At 39.2% G+C, this 24120-nt stretch overlaps 1 protein-coding gene across 1 annotated transcript in view; it reads right to left on the bottom strand.

Moving 5' to 3' along the window:
• The window catches only part of DGKK (diacylglycerol kinase kappa), a 177177-nt gene that overhangs the window by 28437 nt on the left and 124620 nt on the right, over positions 1–24120 (bottom strand). The window contains exons 8-14 of the mRNA XM_047075727.1: positions 22155–22257; positions 14264–14447; positions 13433–13541; positions 12286–12425; positions 11295–11376; positions 9268–9359; positions 8337–8436 (exon numbers count right to left, since the gene is read on the bottom strand). Coding sequence (XP_046931683.1) covers positions 8337–8436; positions 9268–9359; positions 11295–11376; positions 12286–12425; positions 13433–13541; positions 14264–14447; positions 22155–22257 — 810 coding nt within the window. The remainder of the gene's footprint in view (positions 1–8336; positions 8437–9267; positions 9360–11294; positions 11377–12285; positions 12426–13432; positions 13542–14263; positions 14448–22154; positions 22258–24120) is intronic.

The raw sequence follows: 24120 nt of genomic DNA on the forward strand, positions 1-24120 counted from the left end.
GCAACATGCAAAAGAAAGAAACTGGGCCACTTTCTTACACGATACACACACACACACACAAAAACTCAAAATGGACTAAAGACCTAAATGTGAGACATGAAACCATAAAAATCCTAGCAGAGAGCACAGGCAGTAACTTCTCTGACATCAACCATAGCAACTTTTTCTAGATAGGTTCCCTTAGGCAAGGGAAAAAAATATATTCTGACTATATCAAAATAAAAAGCTTCTGCACAGAGAAGGAAATAATCAACAAAACTAAAAGGCAACCTATGGAATGGGAGAAAATATTTGCAAATGACATATCCAATAAAAAGTTAGTATCCAAAATATATAAAGAACTTATCAAACTCAACACCCACAAAACAAATAACCCAATTAAAAAATGGGCAGAAGGCATGGACAGACATTTCTCCAAAGAAGACATCTAGATGGCCAACAGACACATGAAAAGATGCTCAACATCACTAAGCACCAGGGAAATGGAAATCAAAAGATCAATGAGATATCACCTCACAACTGTCAGAATGGCAAACATCAGAAACACAAGAAAAAAGTGTTGGCAAGGACGTGGAGAAAATGGAACCATCGTTCACTGTTGGTGAGAATGCAAACTGGTGGAGCAACAACTGAAACAGTATTGAAACGCCTCAAAACACTAAAATAGAATTACCATGAGATCCAGTAATTCCATTACTGGCTATTTACCCAAAGAAAATGAAAACACTAATTCAAAAAGATACATGTAACTGTATGTTTATTGTAGCATTATTTACAATAGCCAAGATATGGAAGCAGCCCAAGTGTCCATCGACTGATGAATGGATAAAGAAGTGGTATAGGAGGGGCCAAAATGGCGGAACAGCATGGAAGTTTTTTGTATCTTTTGTCCCTGAAATGCAGCCAAATCAACACTAAACTATCCTACACATGAAGAAAACTGATTTGAGGATTAACACAACAATCTGCACAACCTGAACCACAGAACTTGGCAGGTACACAGTGCAGAGAGGTGAACGAGGGGAGAGAGAAGCTGTGGAGGGCAGGGAGCTGTTTTTGCTTGCAGAGAGAGGACAGAGATGGGGGGAGAGTACAGGAAAACCAACCCCCACAAAAATAAGCTGGAGAGAAAGGGGAAAAGTGGAAATAGCCACAGGTACTGAACAAAAAAGGGAGAAAGGAGAAAGGAGAGGGTTTAAATTCCATTAGGACTCTACAAACAGGGGAGCGCAGAGTCTGAAATTCCACAGCCTGGTACCTGGCGGTGCTCTTGTGGGAAGGGCGAATCCCTGGGAGCAGAGAGTGAGGTCCAAGGGGTCCTCAGTCCATATGGGGAGCAGCGGTTCCCCTGCTGGGACATTTGGTTGGTAGAGGCTGTGTGGTCACCCCACAGGCAAAGGTCCCAGCGGACCCTGGAGAACAACCACATTTACTGGTGTTGGAACAAGAATGTTAAGGGTGAAGCCTGGCACTAGATGTGTGTTATGAGTTTTCATAATCCCTGAAGTGCTGCTGCTACAAGATCATGTGAACTTTTCCTGGGGAGGGCTGGCACCCAACCACAGTCTCTGGGCATCGGCAGCAATGCAGTCTCGTGCATGTTCCTGGGGGTGGGCCAGCACCTGGCCATTGCTCAGCACGACCACCCCCAAAGGATCTGAGCGGGTCAAAGCTGAAGTCCTTCAGAAGTGAGGAGATGGAAGGAGGGGCCAACATGGTGGAGAAGTAGGGGGATCCAAGGTTCCCTCCTCTCTCAAACAAAGCAGTGTTGAATCCAAAGGACTTTGAACTCCAAGAATCTGGGAGGCAGGAAACAGTTGTGTCCAGGGTCCCACCAAGACAACCTGATGGGCCATAAGTGGGGCTTCAGAGAATGGACAGAGGGCCCACAGTGGAGGCGGGACCCGCCTCACCAAACCACGCTCCTCCTCGCCTGTTAACTGCATATCTACTAGAGTGGGATTGACACTGACAAACCAGACATCCCCTCCTCCAGACCAGTGCTATTGCATTGTCTGACGTAACTCTTGGACAATTCTTATTATATAGATATATTCCTCCTTCTTTTTTTCCTTCTTATCTCCTCCCTCCTCTAGTCTGGTTACTTTGGTTGTTGTTTTTTTTAAGCAGAAATATTTAATCTGTTCTCTTGATACATGTTCTACACCTTCTTTATTTTATTTTCTCTCTCTCTGTATTAAGCTGAATGGTTTCTCTGTCTGGTCAATTTTCTTTTCTTTTCTTTTTCCCTGCCTCCTTCTTTACTTTCCTTACTCTCTCTGGATTAAGCTGTAGAGTTTCTTTGGTCAATTTTCTTTTCTTTTCTTTCTCCCCACCTCCTTTATTTTCCTTTCTCTCTCTCTGGATTAAGCCATACAGCTTCTCTGTCTGGTCAATGTTTATTTTTTATTTTTCCCTGTCATTTCTCTCTTTGTATGGGATAAGGCCTCTTCCATCAGCATGCCTCCACCCTGTTGTTTACTTGTAGCTGGTGTTTCTGGTTGTTTGTGGGTTTTTTTTTTGGTTTGTTTCTGTGTGTGTGTGTTTTTGTTTTGTGTCTTTGTTTTTTGTTTGTTTGTTTGCTTGCTTTCCTTTCCAGGTCTATTTCAATGAACAAATCAAAGCACACTTGGTGGAGGGTCCAAAACTACGAGGAGGGAGATAAAGTAACCAAAGTCACAACAACAGAGAGCAAGTAACACTCTCCAAAAAAACACCTCCTGCAGGGCCAGGCCCTGGACAGTGTGTGATGTCTCTTTAATATAGTAGTGCTCACAGGGCACATAACAAGTCTTTAAAATGCAGAAGGGACAGAAAACTAGCTAAGATGATGAAATGGAAGAATTCTCCCCAAAAGAAATACCAGGAAGAAATGACAGCTAAAGAATTGATCAAAACAGATATAAACGATATAACTGAACAAGAATTTAGAATAATAGTCATAAGATTAATTGCTGGGCTTGAAAAAAAGCATAGAAGTCAGCAGAGAATCTATTGCTATAGAGGTCAAGGAACTAAAAAATAGTCAGGATGAATTCAAAAATGCTGTCAATGAGGTGCAAAATAAACTAGAGGTGGTGACAGCGAGTATTGAAGAGGCAGAGGGGAGATTAAGTGAAATAGAAGATAAAATTATGGAAAAAGATGAAGCTGAGAAAAAGAGAGAAAAAAATTCTGGACCATGAGGGGAGAATTAGAGAACTAAGTGATTCAATGAAATGGAACAATATCTGTATCATACGAGTTCCAGAAGAAGAAGATAGAGAGAAAGGGGCTGAAGATGTACTTGAACAAATCATAGCTGAGAACTTCCCCAATCTGGGGAATGAAAACAGACATTGAAATCAAGGAGGCGCAGAGAACTCCCTTCAGACGTAACTTGAGTCAATCTTCTGCACAACATGTCATAGTGAGACTGGCAAAATACAAAGATAAAGAGAGAATTCTGAAAGCAGCTAGGTATAAATGGGCCTTAACCTACAAGGTTAGACATGTAAGTGTAGTAACAGACCTACCTACTGAAACGTGGCAGGCCATAAAGGAGTGGCAGGAAATTTTCAATATGCTGAATAGGAAGATATATGCAGCCAAGAATCCTTTATCCAGCAAGCCTGTCATTAAGAATAGAAGGAGAGATAAAGGTTTTCCCAAACAAACAAAAAATTGAAGGAATTCATCACCACTAAACCAGCCCTACAAGAGATCCTAATGGGAACTCTGTGAGTGGAATGTTGCAAAGACCACAAAGTACGAGAGACATCACTACAAGCATGAAACCTACAGATAACCCAATGACTCTAAACCCATATTTTTCAATAATAACACTGAATATGAATAGACTAAATGCTCCAATCAAAAGACATAGGGTATCAGAATGGATAAAAAAAAAAGACCCATGTATTTTCTGTCTACAAGAGACTTATTTTAGACCTGAAGACACCTTCAAATTGAAAATGAGGGGATGGAGAACCATCTATCATGCTACTAGAAGCCAAAAGAAAGCTGGAGTAGCCATACTTCTATCAGACAAACTAGATTTTAAACTAAAAGCTGTAACAAGAGGTGAAGAAGGACATTATTTCATAATTATGGGGTCTATCCATCAAGAAGAGCTAACAATTATAAATGTTTGTGCACCCAATTCGATAGCATCCAAATACATAAAACAATTAATCATAAACATAAGCAATCTCATTGGTAAGAATGTGGTAATTGCAGGGGACTTTAATACTTCACTTACAACAACGGACAGATCATCTAGACAGAAAATCAATAAACAATGGCCAATAAACAATAATCAATAAACTAGCCTAGATCGACTTGACATATATATTCAGAACTTTGCGTCCTAAAGCAGCAGAATACACATTCTCCTCAAGTTCACATGGAACATTCTCCAAGACGGATCACATACTGGGTCACAAAACAGCCTTCAATAAATGTAAAAGAATTGAGATCATACCATGCACATTTTCAGATCATAATGCTATGAAACGTGAAATCAACCACAGGAGAAAGTTTGGAAAACCTCCAAATGCATGGAGGTTAAAGAACATCCTACTAAAGAATGAATGGGTCAACCAGGCAATTAGAGAAGAAATTAAAAAATATATGGAAACAAATGAAAATGAAACATAATATAAACCCTTTGGGATGCAGCAAAGGCAGTCCTAAGAGGAAAATACATTGCAATCCAGGCCTATCTCAAGAAACAAGAACAACCTCAAATACAAAATCTAACAGCACACCTAAAGGAACTAGAGGCAGAACAACAAAGAAACCCCAAATCAACAGAAGAAAAGAAATAATAAAGATCACAGCAGAAATAAACAATATAGAATTTAAAAAACAGTAGAACAGATCAATGAAACTAAGAGTAGGTTTTATGAAAAATAAAGAAAATTGATAAACCTCTAGCCAGGCTTCTCAAAACGAAGAGAAAAAGGACCCAAACAGATAAAATCACAAATGAAAGAGGAGAGATCACAGCCAACATCACAGAGATACAAACAATTAAAAGAGAATAGTATGAAAAATTATATGCCAAAAACTGTATAATCTGGAAGAAAAGGACACCTATATTCTTAGACACCTATACACTACCAAAACTCAAACAGGAAGAAATAGAAAATTTGTACAGACCCATAACTAGTGAAGAAATTGAATCAGTTATCAAGAATCTCCCCAAAAATAAGAGTCCTGGACCAGATGGCTTCCCTGGGGAATTCTAGCAGTCATTTAAAGTAGAGCTAATACCTATCCTTCTCAAGTTTTTCCAAAAAATAGAAGTGGAAGGAAAACTTCCAGACTCATTCTATGATGCCAGCATTACCTTGATTCCTAAACCAGACAGATACCCCACAAAAAAGGAGAATTACAGGCCAATATCCCTGATGAGCATGGATGCGAAAATTCTCAACAAGATACTAGCAAATTGAATTCAACAGCATATAAAAAGAATTACTCACCATGATCAAGTGGGATTCATTCCTGAACTGTAGGGCTGGTTCAATAGTTGTAAATCAATCAACGTGATATATCACATTAATAAAAGAAAAGAAAAGAACCATATGATCCTGTCAATCAATGCAGAAAAGCATTTGACAAAATTTAGCATCCTTTCTTAAAAACCCTCAAGAAAGTCGGGATAGAAGGAACATACTTAAACAATATAAAAGCCATATATGAAAAGCCCACAGCTAATATCATCCTCAATGGGGAAAAACTGAGAACGTTCCCCCTGAGATCAGGAACACGACAGGGATGCTCACTCTCACCATTGTTGTTTAACATAGTGTTGGAAGTCCTAGCATCAGCGACCAGACAATGAAATGAAATAAAAGGCATCCAAATTGGCAAAGAAGAAGTCAAACTTTCACTTTTAGCAGACAACATGAGACTCTACATGGAAAACCTGAAAGATTCCACCAATAGGCTGTTAGAACAGATCCATGAATTCAGCAAAGTCTCAGATACAAATCAATGTACAGAAATCGGTTGCATTTTTATACACCAATAATGAAGCAACAGAAAGAGTAGTAAAGAAACTGACTCCATTTTGAATTGCACCCAGAGCCATAAAATACCTAGGAATAAACCCAACCGAAGATGTAAAATATCTGCATACTGAAAAGTAAAGAAAACTTATAAAGGAAATTTATGGAGACGCAAAGAAATGGAAAAATATTCCATGCTCATGGGTTGGAAGAATAAATATTTTTAAAATGAAAATATTACCCAAAGGAATCTATACATTCAATGCAATCCCAATCAAAATTGCACTGGCATACTTCTCAAAGCTAAAACAAACAATCCTAAAATTTGTATGGAATCACAAAAGACCCCGAATAGCCAAAGTAATATTGAAGAAGAAAACCAAAGTGGGAGGCATCACAATCCCAGACTTTAGCCTCTACTACAAAGCTGTAATCTTCAAGACAGCATGGTATTGGCACAAAAACAGATACAGAGACCAATGGAATAGAATACAGAACCCAGCATTGGACCCACCAATGTATGGCCAACTAATCTTTGCCAAAGCAGGAAAGAGCATCCAATGGAAGAAAGACAGTCTCTTTAGCAAATGGTGCTGGAAGAACTGGACAGCAACATGCAGAAGAATGAAACTAGACCAATTTCTTACACTATTCACAGAAATAAAGTCAAAATGGATGAAAGACGTAAATGTGAGACAGGAAACCATCAAAACTCTAGAGGAGAAAGCAGGCAATGACCTCTTTCACCTCAGCTGTGACAATTTCTTGCTTGACACATCTCCAAAGGCAAGGGAATTAAAAGCAAAAATGAACTATTGGGACCTCATGAAGAGAAAAACTTCTGCACTGCAAAGGAAACAATCAACAAAACTAAAAGACAACTGATGGAATGGGAAAAGGTATTTTCAAATTACATATTGGATAAAGGGTTAGTATCCAAAATCTATAAAGCACATACCAAACTCAGCACCTGAAAAACAAATGATCCAGTGAAGAAATGGGCAGAAGACATGAATAGACACTTCTCCAAAGAAGACATTCAGATGGCCAACAGACACATGAAAAGATGCCCAACATCACTCATTATTAGAAAAATACAAATCAAAACCACACTGAGATATTATCCCACAACTGTCAGGGTGGCTAAAATGAACAAATCAGGAAACTACAGATACTGGTGAGGATGTGGAGAAATGGGAACTCTGTTGCACTGTTGGTGGGAATGTAAACTGGTGCAGCTGCTCTGGAAAACAGTATGGAGGTTCCTCAAAAAATTAAAAATAGAACTACCCTTTGACCCAGCAATAGCAATAGCAATAGCACTGCTATTGGGAATTTACCCAAGGGATACGGGAGTGCTGATGCATAGGGGCACATGTACCCCAATGTTTATAGCAGCACTTTCAACAATAGCCAAATTATGGAAAGAATCTAAATGTCCATCAACAGATCAATGGATAAAAAAGATATAGTTTATATATACAATGGAATACTACTTGGCAATGAGAAAGAATGAAATCTTGCCATTTGCAGCTATGTGAATGGAAGTGGAAGGTATTATGCCTAGTGAAATAAGTCAGTCAGAGAAAGACAGATATGTTTTCACTCATATGTGGATCTTTAAAAACTTAACAGAAGACCATGGAGGAAGGGAAGGGGGAAAATAGTTACAAACAGAGAGGGAGGGAGGCAAACCACAAGAGACTCTTAAATACAGAGAATAAACTGAGGGTGGATGGGGGGTGGGGTAGAGGGAAAATGGGTGATGGACATTTAGTAGGGCACTTGTTGGGATGAGCACTGGGTGTTGTATGAAAGCCAGTGTGACAATAAAGTATATTTAAAAAATAAAAATAATGAGAATTGAAAAAAATTGGTATATATATTCAATGGAATATTAGTCATAATACAGAATGAAATCTTGCCATTTGCAACAACATGGATGGAGCTAGAGAGCATTATGCTAAGCAAAATAAGTCAGTCAGAAAAAGCCAAATAGCATATGATCACTCATATGTGGAATTTAAGAAACAAAAGAAATGAGCAAAGAAAAAAGAAACAAACCAAAAAACATACTCTTGAATATAGAGATCGAACTGATGGTTACCAGAGGGGAGGTGGATGCGAGGGTGGGTGTAATAGATGAAGGGGATTAAGAGTAAACTTATCATGATGAGCACTGAGTAATGTATAGAGTAGTTGATTCACTATATTGTACATCTGAAACTAATATAATGGTGTACATTAATTATACTGGACTTAAAATAATAAATTAAAAGATAACAAATCAAAAGGCCCTGGCTCCACTAAAAGTACTAGATAAAAGGAATGGAAACTTACTTTCAAAATCACAGATTCTATTGCTGTATTGTTCTGTTTTATCTGACTCCAGGCCTTTACGATATCCACCACAAAATCTTCCACTGCTGAGCACAGGAATCTGCAAAGATAAGATAGATGGGCAATGTGACATGGACCATAATATCCAGAGCCCTTTTTTATTATAAAGTACATCTTCCTCCTTCTCGTTCTTTCTGTCTCTGTTTCCTGATCTCCCTTCTCTCCCTGTCCTTCCTCTCTCCTCTCCCTTTGTTTTCCCATTTTTTCATGTACATATGGTCATATGCGTGAGTACCTATGAGAATTTAACTGGAATTTCGTAGCATAAATTCAGAATTTTCAGAAAAGAAAATTAAATTGATCCAACTTAGGTCAGGTTTTCATCCTGGGTCAAATCAGCTATGGTTCAAGGGCCCATATAATTTAATACAAAGATAATGACTTTGGGAGGACTGTTCCTGGGTGCGGAGTGTTTATCAAAGGAGAATGTGGCAGACTTGGCAGGAAACCTCCAAAGAATCCCAGGAGGAATGAATGACCCACCTACTTGGAAGGGGAGAATGTATTGCTCAGGCTATGAGAAAGCAACTCTGTAGGTTCTACAGAGACTTCTTCCATTGTCAGATGGAAATCAATGTATCCCTGCTGTAGGAGTTAGGCTATGCTCTTGAATAGTATGGAATGTTGTGTTTCCCTTCTGTAACCCTTCTTCTAAATCTATGGCTTGAAATTTTGTCTTTTTGGAATAGCAGGAACACTCACCCTAATCTCATCTATTTTTTTCCTAAACTTTCCAATCAGCAGGTTTCAGTTGGCAGTAATTTAATACTTTCCTAGGCCCCAAGCTATCAAAATGAGCTCCTTGTCTGACTGAGGAACAGCCCATGAGGGCAAAAATACACCCCAGTTTGAGAGCGAAAGGAAGACTGACCTGGTTGCGATAATTATCTCTGTGGGGTACTTGGCCTTCAGGATTTTGTTCAACTCAATGGTTGCAGATTCTAGATGTTGGATGGCAGCAGCCTAGGGGGAAAAGGAGTGTTCAGCCCTGGAATCTTAGCACTGGGACATAGTCTGCTGCCCATCCTTATCCCCTCATTATTTTCTACTGACTGCCAACAACTCAACTGCCTCTCTGAAAATAATCATAATCAAAGAATTCTTGTTGAAGATCCCCATATATAATCTTAGCTCTGTGGTCATTCTAAAAATAAGAGACGTATATTGCTTGCTCTCATTTAAATAATTCTCAAAAACTCATGGAGGTACTTTTTGTTCCATGTTTCAAATGAACAACCAATCTCATATTGCATAGCTAGTAAATAATAGATCTGGGATTTGAACCCACATCTTCCCAATGCCAGAGTGCAGCTCTTCTATAATAATATTAGTAATAATAAAAGTATTCACTTATATTTACTCTGTACCAGACTCTGTTCTAAGGTATACATAAATACTTTCTTATCCTTATAACAACTCCATTTCACAGAACAGCAAACTGAGGCACAGGAAATGGGAAGCTGATAAGTAGTAGAGCCTGGATTTGATTCTAAGTAGTCTGGCTCTTGAGTCTATATTCTCAACTACTACTTCTACTTCACCCTCTCTGTTATCCCCTACATTCAAACAACTACCAGGTCCTGATGATTCTATCTTCCTCATATGTCTTAAATATGTCACTTCTCCTTATCCCTGTTACAACTTCACCAGTCCAAATCACCATCATCTTTTGCCTAGACAATTGCAGCATCTCCTATCTTTTCGTTTTGCCTCTAGTCTTTATTCCTTCAAATGTTTCTCCACGTACCATGGAGCACTTCTGCTTAAAACCCTTCTATTAGATAGCAGAATGGATAGATGAACAGATATGTGATAAGGCAAGTATAATGAAATGTTAATGGTAGACTCTACCATTTTATTTTATTTTTATTTTTTAAATTTATGATAAACACAAAGTTTTGATAGTTTCTATGTTAGGATTCTGTATACTTATTGGCATTATATGTCTCAAACTTTAATATAATGCCTAATGATATGTACTGTGATATTGAAATCAGCATTTTGATGTCTTTGAGAGTTATATCTTGCAGGCTAGAGTTGTAACTAGTTCTACTATTTAGCTCAAGAAGCTAGTATGTTTGAAACTTCTCATAATAAAATAAGAAAAAATAACCCACTTCTATAATTCTTATTAAGATAAGAGCCCAAATTTTATACCATGGATTACTAGGTTCTTCCTGGCCTGGCCCTTGATAGCTTCTCTAGTCTCATCTTTAGTCATTCTCCCAGCATATCTCTTCCCTGTCCCCTATGCCTTAGCCATTACAAATGTATGTGAATATTCTGTTCCGTTCAGTGAATATTCTATGCTCTCTCTTGCCATCGGAACAAGATACACTATTCCATCTTTCTGAAACAGGTCACCTCTTTCTTAGTATCCTGGTTAACTCCCTCTGGTCCTTTGATCTCTTCTGAAATGTCATTTCTGAGAAACTTTCCTTGATTTCCCCCAAAAAGGGGGAAGGGTTTGGTACACCTGCTGGGTGTTCCCACCCCTCTCTACTTCCTTACATACTAACACTCATACTACTTTACTAAAAGTATTGCTTCTATCACTTCAACTGGGCTCTGAACTCCATGACAGCATGAACTGTTTCATTCTTTTTTACCCACTAGCATATGAGAACAGCTCCTAGAACAGTATCTCACACATAGTAGGTAATCCATAAAATTTTCCATAGATACTTTGAGTGAATGAATAAGTAAATGGATGAATGAGTTATATTCCTAGTGCTTAACACAGTTCTTAGAAAAGCTGCTGATTGATATGTCTCCAATCCTCAATGATCTCATCCACATTGAGCCCATGGATAATACAAAAGCTTCTATCTGGGTTTTGCCTATTATTTCACTGTGTAACAAAGGTGTTGGCCTGAATTACAGCTGGGCAGTAGTTACCTCAAATCGGGGTACATCCATTTCAACCTGTCCTCTTAGCAATGGAGTTTGTCTAGGAGTCTCACGTATCATCACACTCCATCTGAAATGAAGGTCAAAGAAAGACATTTAGACTCTGTTTCATCAAAAGCTGGCATCAATGCTTCACTTATCAATAAAAAGGTCAAAATGTTTATGTGATGGGTGAAGATAAGTTGTAGGGATGCCCGCATTATTCCAGGTCACCTGATCTCAAGATATACCACAAGTAGAGCCTCTGCCTCAGGACTTCTTAAGGCCAATGTGATGGAAAGAAGTCCATCATAGGGTTCTCAGAGAACAGATAGAGAGGTAACTATCAAGATCACCTAAGGTGATTTTGTAAAATACATATACCAGGGCCCTACCCAAGACCTACTGAATAAGAGTCTTTGTGGTAGCTTAGTTTGGTATCTTGAAAAAGCTTCTCAGAATATCCTTATAGGCAGCCAGAAATCAAATACTATGACCCAGCATTGAAAGTCTTTCTTCTCAGGACTTAGGACGGCAATACTCATTCCTCTCTAGAGCAGAGACAATCTAGGCCATTTGTTTCTGAACCCTCATTTTTATGAGTTTCTTTGAAAAACTGACGGAGCTATAGAATAGTTTCTATACTATTCTAGAATAGAACAGAAAGATAGAAATGCTCCCAAGGAAAAAATATGCTTACATAGACTATTAGCTATGCAACTTGAAGGAGGTTGACAGAACCCTTAAAATTTACCCATGGGGCTCCTGATTTAGGATCTTTTGAGTTTGGAGAAGGGCTTTAGTGATGTCTAAAGGATACATAGTGGACCCTGACTTCCTAATAGATAAGTGCTGCCCCACACAAACTGCCCTGCATTGAAGCTAGACAGGAAATGAGGCACTATGAGGGACGTTACAACATTCATGGTTGAGATGATGTAACAGAATAACTGATGTGGGACTGGAATAGGCACAATGACCTGATCTTTCAGCCACTCACCTGTCTAGAATTCTCACACTAGCCTGCTCCACTCTGTTGAGGATGTTGACAGGCGACTTGTTTTTGTTCCAGAATGCACCCCAGCCTAGGACACGGGCCAGATCATTGCCGGTTCCAAGTGGTATGACTGCCAACTGACACTGCAAGAACAAAAACAGGCACCCCCTTCAGACAATCCTACCAAGATCCACCCATAAACAAACCCAGAAGGTGCTCCTTGGGAAAGATTGTGGTCTCAAAACCAGTGGCAATAGGAGACTTCTGATTTTAGGAAGTGTAATAGGAAGATGTCTGATGTTGAGTGAACTTTTTACTAAGGGGTTGGGCCCCCGTTTTTGGCAATATAGAACCTACTCAGTGAAAGAAAACATTGCTAGAATATGCCAGTATTTATAGCCATGCTTATGAAAGAGAAGTATAGCCATAAATTTCTATCAAGGGTTGGCCAAGGAGATAAGGTGACTTGGGAGACAAAGCTATAAGAGTCAGAAGGGCAGGGGCGCCTGGGTGGCGCAGTCGGTTAAGCGTCCGACTTCAGCCAGGTCACGATCTCGCGGTCCGGGAGTTCGAGCCCCGCGTCGGGCTCTGGGCTGATGGCTCAGAGCCTGGAGCCTGTTTCCGATTCTGTGTCTCCCTCTCTCTCTGCCCCTCCCCCGTTCATGCTCTGTCTCTCTCTGTCCCAAAAGTAAATAAACGTTGAAGAAAAAAAAAAAAGAGTCAGAAGGGCATGGAGCTATCTAGGGAGAGAAGGGAAAGTTAGAGGAAAGTTTCTGCTACTCTTGAGACTTGGGGAAGAAAATCAGTGGCCTCAGGAGTGTAAGAAAATTGGGGGCTGAATGTTGCCTGAAGCCACTTCTTTTCTGTTTGCTCTCCTCCCCTTTGATTCTTCACTTTGTGGCCTGGAGAATATAGCATTGCTCATTCTTTCTGATAACTCCCTCATTTCTCCTTCTCACAGATAGATAACCAGAAAATGGTTTAGGTGATGAAGCTTAGATTGGGAATCTGCCAGCCAGGTTGGCTATGAAACCAGTGGAAAACATGTTATATACATAAGGAGCATGAAGACCAGGGACTTTTTGGGATGAGCAGCTCCATACTCCCAATCTCTCTAGCAATGGCTAAACTGAGTCAGCCAGGAACTCACCCTTTCATGTAATCCAAAGGCATCAATCAGAGATAAGACCCAGCTCACACTGCCATCTCCACCACAAACCACAATGCGAAAACGAGCAAAATTCTTGAACATGGACAGCCTAAAAGAAAGAGGGAGAAAAAGAGTAATTTCATGAATGGTTAGGGTTCACAACTCTTTTCTATACTGTGCCAAGAGCTAAGGACTGCTGATTCTGCATCCTGCTAACAGGCTACCTTCCTTCTTTCACTTAGCTCCTATCTCTCTGTATTCCTAACATCACAGGCAATGCTCCCATAAGCAATCCTGGAGATGAGGCCTTGCTTCAGCCTACCATCTTCGATGCCTAATCATACTTTAGAAGCTACAATAACATAGCTAAACTCCTTGTTGAGCCCAAGAAGAATGCCTTGCACATTGGCCAGTGGCCTCACAAAAACCAGAGCTGAACAGTCAGATGGTCCCTAAATAAAACAGGCCTATAGTAGAGATATATCTATTTGGTCACCGGAAGGAATGAGGGACAGGAAAGGTGAGCAGTAATATCCATTTGTCTTCTCCTCTGAGGTCAGGAGATATAGTTAGACTTCTTCCAAACAGGAAAGGTAAAGCAAATCTGAGACCAGGACATGGTCCTGAAGGTATTTCTGGGAGAGGGCTAAAAGTTCTCCAAATACCCAACCTGAAATGTTCTGAAGTTATATGTTTGTGTCCTGACTTGAGAAAATATATCTTTCCTACCCAGGTACTAGAACTGATTTCAGGAAACCTATCCTAGTCTAGAATATATAGAGTGAAAAGTTCCATATATATACCCAACTATATCCCTTACCCCATGCTTACCCGGCTTCAGGTCCACCCTTCGACAGGTCAAAAACTTGAGAAGGATTAAGGTATTGCTTGAATTTTCGGAGGAAGATGATCCCTTGGTGATCGCCACTTTTGGAGTTGATGAAGATGAGAAGGGGACATGAACAGGCTGATGACCAATCAAGGTTCCAGAAGTCTGAAGATACTACTAATTGGCCTGATATATGCACACAACAAAAAGAAAAAGGAGAACAAAGAACAGGGCCATTGAGATGGAAACAAGACATGACTTAACATCACATTTTGGAAAGACTTTTTAAAAAACAGCTTTATTGAGGTATAATTGATATACAAATAATTGTACATATTTAATGTGTGCAATTTAATGAGTTTAGATATATGTAAACACCCATGATACAATCACCACAAACAAGGCCAAACACATATCCAACGCCTCCCAGATTTTCCTTATGCCCAGACCCCTGAGAATGAGAACTAGAGGGGAATTCAGAACACAACCCAAAGGGGCTTTTATTTAATGTTTGCCCAGCTGTTGCCAGGCAAACATTTGTTAAGCAACTACTACATGCCAATCATCATGCTAGATACTGCTAGGGGTATAGCCTCTGCCCTCAAGCTGGAGGAACAGACTCATACACAATAATATGTTCAAACACAAAGATTAAGGAAATTGGTGCCATAATGAAGGGTTAATAAAACACTGTGGGAAATCTGAAGGAGAGTGTTGGGAGCCCAGGAGGAGGATCAGCGTACCAACTAGTCCTCTCTCTGGGATAGCTCAGTTCTCACAGTGAGAAGGTACCAGGTAAGGAGAGAGGGGGAGGAAAAGCTGTCTTTTAGCTAGGAGCTAATTACAGAACATATCAAAGTGGGATGAAGCAGGGAGCTTTAATCACTCCTTTAAGGCTCTGGCAGAGCAATCCAAGTTATCACACCAACTTCCAGGGGAAACAAGACTATAGGGAAATTGTCTGAATAAGAGAGATGCTTTTAATAATCCCTAACTCTGAAGTTCCCTACAGTGAAGTGGAGTTATAGCAGTCTAAATTGCCAAAGTCTGCCAGCTTGTGCTGTCTTAGAGCCTGTGGGCAGGGAGACAGGTAGTGAGAAATGGCCCCCTAGGAGATGGTAGACAAATCGTGAGCCCCCAAACCTCTGAGCTTATGACTTGCCAGGGATACCCCAGCAAAAATAAATGCAAAGGGAAAAAGGTATGTGGCTCACTCCTGAATGATGCGGGGCATGGGGAGGGAGGTGAGATATCCCATTTGTTGTAACCTGGGTGAAAGGGTGCCTGGAGGAATTCTGCTGACTTGAGCAGATTTCATGGCTGTTTTGCCTGGAAAAGCAAAGGCTTCCTTTGCTTCCTTTGCTCCTTTGCTTCCTGGAAAAGCTAAAGCAGGCTTCCTCTATGGGCCAATTCCTACTCAATGGCCAGTAGAACTCAAAGGGATCCTAACCCAGCTAGCCAGTCATGCACCAAATTTTCAGGGCTTGCTAGGACTCACAGCTATAAGGGAAGTCTGCTATATCCCTTCAATAGCATAGCTTAGAAGTAGTTGCTCTCCCTGAACACATTATCCAAAAATAGTGCCCTTTTCAACATTTGTTTTACAAAAGGTAATATGTTGACACAATGGTAGTTAAGACATTCATTCAACAAATATGTATTGAGGGCATTCTCTGTGATTGTCCTTCTTGTGTTCTGAGAATAAATGGTGGAAAAGATAGAAATAGTCTCTGTTCTTGTGGAGCTTATATTCTAATGGTGGGAGACACACCATAACAAAGAAATATAGAAAATAATATCAGGTCGCCTGGTTGAGTGTCCAACTTCAGTTCAGGTCATGATCTCCCAGTTCATGGGTTTGAGCCTGGCATCAAACTCTGTGCTGATAGTTCAGCTTGGACCCTGATTCAGATTCTGTGTCTCCCTCTCTCTCTGCCCTTCTCTGACTCTCTCTCTCTCTCTCTCAAAAATAAATAAACATTATTAAAAAAAGAAAATAATATAATTTGAAGAAAAAGAAGTCAGGGTAAGGGGATGGTGACTGAAGGGGGTGTAATTTTAGACAGAGTAGTCAGAGACAGCTTCTCTGGGGAGGTGACATGTGAGATGAGACTTAAATGAAATAAAGAACTGAGCAATGCAGATATTAGGGGGAAAAGTTTCTGGGGCAGAAGAAAGAGTAAGTGCTAGGACCCCGAGAAGGGAGACTGTCTGGGGTGTCTGAAGACCAGTAAACAGAAAGGCATGACTGTTGTGGAGTGAGTGGGGGGGGGGGAGTGGCAGAAATGAGGTCAGAGAGATGACAGGGACCATATAAAATGATAACAAGATGTTAGAGGACGCAGTTCAAAAATAAGGGTGTGGCTAGTATGGTATGAAACATTAGGGTCAAGTCATAAGATACCTGAAGAAAATAAAAAAAAAAAAGGTAGTGTCTTTTTATGCGCTTGCTCCTTTACCAAACAACAATCAGGCCCCAACTCACCACCTGGTCTCAGGCTTACCTCTGCTTTGAGAATCTGATTCTGCTCTGTGGTTCCTTTTATTCAGCAACCTCTCGCCAACTCCCTCTAGGTGAGCATATAACTTTGAGTATGCACTTCAATGAAAGGATTTATGGAAACAGCCTCCTGCCAACATCTAATGGAACTGTGAGCTATGCTTAGAAGCAAGGACTCCCTCTGCCAGAGGTTATGGTATAGATCTTTCTATGCTCAATGATTTTTAACAGTGCCAAAGGTCCAATGGGTTAGTCCCTTTTTAAAGATGAGACAGCAGTAGCACTGATACCAACTGCTATGAACTATTTGGGCCTCAGTTTCCTTATCTGCAAAGTGGGCCATTCCAAAAACTAACTTGTTTCCCAGTGTTGAGATGAAAATAAACTAGGTGTTACATTGAGGAGAAAAGGAAATATGAATTGTTTCTTAAATGTGAAAGATGAACAAACTCGCTATAGTAAGAGACTAGTTAAAACTGGCCATGGTACCATTTTTTTTCTTATCCAGAAGATTGGCAAAAATAAAAAAAAATAGGTGATACAGTTGATTGAGGAAGACATGGAAAAATATGCACTATCACTGAGGGTGGAAGTGCAAAGTGACAACAAGCCCTATGGAGGGTAATTTGACAGCATCTATGAAAATTACAAAGGCCTATTCATTATGACCCAGTAATTACACTTCGGGGAATTTTTCCTATAGATGTATATGTAAAATGACCTGTATGAGATTGTTCATCGCAACATTGTTGTAATAGCAAAAGAGTGAAAACCACCAAGTTATCTACCAATAGAGAACTAGTTAAGTAAATTATGGTATATCCATATAATGGGTTATCTTATAGCTGTAAAAAAGAACAAGGAGGCAATATTTTGATACAAAACGACCTCCTAAATATACTATGAAGGATAAAATAAAAGCAAGGTTTAGAGCAATGTGTACAGTGTTAAAAAGGGGAGGGATAAGAATATATGTTTATATTTACTAGTATATACTGGAAGACATACTCGAAGCTATTGAATAAACCAATGGCAATAGTCAACTTTTTGTGAGTGGTCATGGGATGGGACTACAGGAGATTGAGAAGATTGAGAGAAAGGATAGTAATATTTTTAAACTAAATATGTGCATATGTGTGTTTCTATTTTTTAGAAAAACTTTAACCATGTGAATATATCAACTATTTAAGGATTAAATTAAGAAATAGGAAGAAAGAATTATGCTAATGTTATCAATAAGTTAAATAGCCACGAGGGTGTAGCTGAAATCATTTGTAGATCCATTTGGCAGCTTGGATCATGGATTGCCTTCTGCAATGTACTTCTACAACATAATGCAGCTGCATGCCACAGCTGGTTGCCCTCTAGATTTATTCACTAAACTAGAGCAAACATCTTAACTTCTCTGGGTATTCATTTCTCCATATGTACAATACATCATGTTGCAATGATTAATAAAAATAATCCAGGATGGGGATGGAAAACTGTGAGATAAGGAGAAAATTCTATAATTAAGGCAACTCACGCTTCAGTGTCAAACCTAATTTGGTTACAGATGGGAAGACAAAGGGAAGCAGTGTTGGCAGAAAGCTATTCTTTGGAAAAGACAAGGGCAGACCCATCTAGCATTTCTCTTAGAGTCAGAGAACATCTGAATTTGAGCAAGGCCAAGTTTGTCAAGAGAATCTGTGAACAAGGTGAGAAAATTGTGTGGCATCATGGACTGGAATATAGCAATGTTAGGCAGATTCATAACCAGGTAAGTAATTGTGCCCACAAGGCTGCTTTTGAATAGGCTGATGTTAATTATAATGGAGTGTCCTGTACTGTTCAGCAATTTTAATCAACAATTCAAATGAAAACATAGAAGGCTGGCTTCTCAAATTTGAAGTACTCAAAGCTGGAGGGAAAGCTATTGGATGACAGAATCTAGATTGAAAAATGACCTAATGGGCAGATAGATCAAAGTCAACAAGATGAAAAAGGGATAAATGTGAAGCTTGGATTTTACACCTGAGGACATAAATTGTACCAGAATTGGACAATAGGAACTTGGTTTGGCAGGATCAAGTGTGAAAAGGGCTTAGAGAATTTAGTTGACTTTAGATAACTCAACAGCCTGAAAGAGCCTTTCAAAAAACAAACAAATAAAAGCTCATGCTTCTTTGAGCTTCCTTAATACAACCACAGTTCTCCAAACCAGGAAGCCTATAGTCCCTCTCAAATTTGTTCAGTTTGTACCACAGAAGGATGTTAAATTAGCATAAAGACAGCTTACTTACCCCCTTCCTATATTTTAAAATGATCTCTAACAGATGTTAGTTCATCTAACCCTCACAATGCACCTGAGTATAACTGTTATTGAAAGAAAGCTTCTCAAGAGTGAGATTCAATTGGATCAAGACTGCAGATGAGTAAAAGGAAAGGCTAAAACCTAGCTCATGGGGCATTAGATGAAATACTACACAAAAAGAATGGCTTAGCTCAGGTGCTTCTAAGCAATAATACTACGTCATTGGTGGAAAACAAAAGAAAGAAGCAATGCCATTAGTTGATTGTCTATAACAAGAGTAATAAGTGATAGGATAGGAAAAAACAAACTAAGAAACTCCAACTTTCCTAAGGACAGGAAGCACAGAACCTGTTGGGCTAATTACAAATAGGTTGCAGCCCCTTAATACCTATTTAGGGTGATAGAAGGGATGCTGAGGAGCGCATCCTTCAGTCTGCTTAGATATCTTCCCCAGGTCCCCCTGTTGGGGTGAGCAAAATCTCAGATTCAAGACTAAATTGACTTTCATAGCAGCTTGAGTTTGCTTGGTTGACTAGTTTGTTACTTTTTCTCTTCTATCAGTCCTATTTTCCTCCTACTCCCTTCCTTTCCCTGTCCAGTCAAGCATCTTTAATTTACCAAGTCATCCACCTCATCACCTCTCTAGTTAAATATCTGGTAGGTGACTTTATGTGTGTAAATATTTGAGTAGATTTGAGAATAATATATGTATGCATCCCTGAGTGAAGTTAGCTTTGTGTCTGTGCATGTCATTAAGGAAACACGACAGAAACCTGAAGAAACCTGTGTGAATGGCTCATTCCCTGTACCAATGTCTATCTGGATGTATCTGTGTTAGGGTTAGAAAATTACTGGAAAAGACTAGAGTGGCTCTGAGTGTGTGCAGATGTGTATGTACACATGTGCACATGTGCTATGTCCACTTCTAAAACTCTGCTGTACCAGCTGCAGAATCCTTGCCCACTTCTGTTCTCTGACTAAGGAACCTATATACTTTTCTTTCTTTTCTTTGCTGTCAGCTAATGTTGGCTCTTCCTTGGCAACAAAATGTGCAGTAAGCATCGATATGGGGATAATTTTTAAGTCAATGAAATTCTGGTTCACTAACCACTCCCGGGTGAGTAGACCACCACATGTTAGAGTTGGATAAATTAGCATATTAGTGAAATATAAATGAAAACATTTCATGAAGGATTTGAACTTTCCCCTCCAGTAAGTGAAATTGACCATATATAGAGTGAAGTTAACCATACACAAACTGAAATTGATGGATAGTGTATCTCTTTGCTGGTTTAGTGAAACAGTAGTGTGTCAGTTGGTAAATATATTAGATTTCTAAATTCCTTAGTGTTAGTAAAATAGGTCAGCTCTTTTTAGCTGTGATATGTGATTTTGATATTGACAGCTCCCATTATTTAGTAATGAATAATGGGAGAAGCAAATGAACAACTCAATGGCACAAAGGAGAGTCTCTCAAAAGCAAAGAAAAAGTGGGGAAGTAGAGGTATACTCAAAAAAGCATTCATTGTTAGCAATTGCTAAAAAGTGAAGTATTCCTGTGGGAGTCTACATTTTTCATTAGGCTACAAGACTAGTGATTTAATTTTGTTGTCCTTTGGGCTATGTTCCTTCATATTCAGGCCCTTTACATATTATTACTTATCCTTACAATATACAGTATCATTCCATTTACAGATGTGGAAAGTGAAACTCAGAGAATGTAAGTGACTTACCCAAGGTCACCTAGCTAGTAAGTAACTAAAACTCATGGTTGCCTGGCCTTTATTTTATCCTTTATACCATGTTGCTTCTATGTCATATCATACTTTAAAAAGCAAACACAAAACTAAACAAAACGTCCCTCCCCTTGGCCCCTGTTTTATCTGTTCTAACATCTCCAACCCTCTGATAGGAGACCCTATAGAAAGTTTAGTCTTGCTGCTTTGATTTCATTACTAACTCCATTCTGTGAAACCTCCTATAATTAGTTGACAGTGGTAACATTTTCTGAACTCCAAGTGCCTCCAAGTGTCACTCCTTTGGAGCTTAGCATATGCTACCTTTTGTCATATTATATCCATATGTCATATCAATTGTCATATCCATGTCCTGGGTCGACAATAACCATAAACTCTAGCTATGCTCTTATCTTGGATCTCTTTGTAGCCTTCCAACACCTTATGAATAGAATTCTCAATAAAACACTAGTGTTTAGGAATTGACAAAACATGAGCAGAGCATGCTGGGACAATAATCATGCTAATTTCAGATTTGGAGACAACCTTGGTATTAGTGTCCATTCTAAGAGTAACATAACCTGGGCCTTCATGTAGTTCTTCCTTGCCCACCTGCATGCAAGCAAACTTCTCTTATGGATTATCTAGTGGCTGAAAATCACGAAAAACCTGAAATCAATTCTGATAATTTAGAAGCAACTGGGAAAGAGCCTACAGAGAATATGCCCACATACATATACACCATAAATACCAACATTCATTATCCCAAAGGTCTAAAAAGAAACATGAGCTGTCTTTACATATATGCACATTCCTACTCCCCAAAAATGTTTGACTGGTTGAGAATAATAATTTAATTAAAACATTTCCAGCCTAAATGTCCATCAACTGATGAATGGATAAAGAGATTGTGGTTTATATACACAATGGAATACTACTTGGCAATGAGAAAGAATGAAATATGGTCTTTTGTAGCAACGTGGATGGAACTGGAGAGTGTTCTGCTAAGTGAAATAAGTCATACAGAGAAAGACAGATACCATATGTTTTCACTCTTAAGTGGATCCTGAGAAACTTAATACAAGACCATGGGGGAGGGGAAGGAAAAAAAAAAGTTAGAGAGGGAGAGAGCCAAACCATAAGAGACTCTTAAAAACTGAGAATAAACTGAGGGTTGATGGGGGGTGGGAGGGAGGGGAGGGTGGATGATGGGCATTGAGGAGGGCAGCTGTTGGGATGAGCACTGGGTGTTGTATGGAAACCAATTTGACAATAAATTTCATATTAAAAAAATTTCCCCAGTCTTAGCACCTTCCCTCCTGTCCCAATGAAATACATTCTGAGATTAAAGTTTAGGTACTCACCATCTCCTTTAGGGTCGCTGAGGGCAGTGGGAGGAATGACTGATGTTCGATGACTTCCAAACCAGCATTCCTTGGAAAACCGTCTACGGCAGTCATCATGCACCTGAAACGACAAGAGAACAGAGAGAAAAAAAGGAAGGGGGAGAGAAAAAGATACAATTGATCAGTCTTGAGGTCAAATTCCAAGGTTTCAGTCCCCAGTATTAAAAATCTCCCTTTCTGAGATTTGGTGCCATACACTTTCCCCTGACTTAACCTGGACACCCACTTTCCACTCAGAGCTTGAACCATCCCTGAAGATGGCCTCTGAGCTCTGTTCCTTTCAAAGGTAGCTTTTAGAAGACACCCATCACAGGCATTAAGAAGACACAAGTCCTAGGGCACAATCTTAGTGGCCTACACAATAGGGAGCTTACTTGCAATTTAAGAATGCTAATCCTGATAATATACTATTACACTCCAATCCTTACATCAATCATGTATAGTAGGGAATACATTATTAGGTTCATTTTAGAAATGAGGATACCAAAGGTCAGAGAGGTGAAGAGTCTTGCTCATGGTCAAATACCTGGGAATTGGCAGAGCTGAGATTCTGCTGCCTTCTCCACAAGTGGTCATATTTCCCAAATTTCTGATATTTTTAAGTACCACTTCCTGGACAATGACATAGTTCCTAGTGGACATGAATCTGGCCTGATTACGCAAGAGCAATTAAAAGGAAAGCCAAAGGACAACCAGAGTTTTCTTTTTTTTTATTGAGATATAATTGACATATAACATTATATCAGCTCCAGGGGTACAACCTAATGATTTGATATTTGTATCACTACAGTAAGTGTAGTTAACATGTGTCACCATATATAATTACATTTCTTTTCTTGTGATGATAACTTTTAAGGTCTACATTCTTAGCAAATTACAAGTAGGCAAAACAGTATTATTAACTACAGTCACCATGCTGCCCATTATATCCTGATGTCTCATTTATTTTAGAACTGGAAGTTTGTACCTTTTGACCACCTTCACCTATTTTGCCCATATCCTAACCCCCATCCCCATATCTGTGAGCTCATTTTTTTTAGATTTTACACGTAAGTGAGATCATATAGTATTTCTCATTCTCTAACCCATTTTATATAGCATAATGCCCTGAGGTTTATCCATGTTGCTGCAAATGCCATGATTTCCTTCACTTTTAGGGCTGAATAATATTCCATTGCATATACATCTACCACATTTTCTTTATCCATGCATCCATCACTAGACCCTTAGGTTCTTACCATATCTTGACTATCGTAAATAATGTTGCTGTGAACATAAGAGTGCCTATATCTTTTTGAGTTAGTGTTTTCATTCTCTTCAGAAGTGAAGTTGCTAGGTCATATGGTAGTTATATTTTTAATTTTTAAAGGAAACTCTTTACTGTTTTCCACAGTGGCTGCACCAATTCACATTTATACCAACAGTACACAAGGGTTCTCTTTTCCCCATATCCTTGTCAACGTTTATTTCTTGTCTTTTCAGTAACAGCTACTCTGACAGGTGTGAGGTGGTATCTCATTGACATTTTGATTTGCATTTGCCTGATGATTAGCGATATTGAATACCTTTTCATAAATCTGTTTGCCATCTGTATGTCTTTAGAAAAATATCTATGTAGATCCTCTGTCCATTTTTTAATTGGATTGTTGCTTGCTTTGTGCTATGGAGTTGTATGACTTCTTTATATATTTTGGATATTTACTTCTTATCAGATATATGATTTAAAAATATTTTCTCTCATTTAGTTGGTTGCCTTTTTCCTTTTGTTGATGGCTCCTTTGCTGTGCAGAAGCTGTTTAGTAGTCTCATCTGTTTATTTTTTCTTTTGATGCCTTTACTTTTGGTGTCAAATCCAAAAATCCATGACAAGTCTGATCTCAAGGAGTTTACCATCTATGTTTTCTTCTAGGAGTTTTATGGTTTC

This window comes from Lynx rufus, unplaced genomic scaffold (assembly GCF_022079265.1).
Source record: "Lynx rufus isolate CCGP_SWC_20201006 ecotype Redwood Valley unplaced genomic scaffold, mLynRuf1.p SCAF_14, whole genome shotgun sequence".
NCBI classification, from domain to species: domain Eukaryota; kingdom Metazoa; phylum Chordata; class Mammalia; order Carnivora; family Felidae; genus Lynx; species Lynx rufus.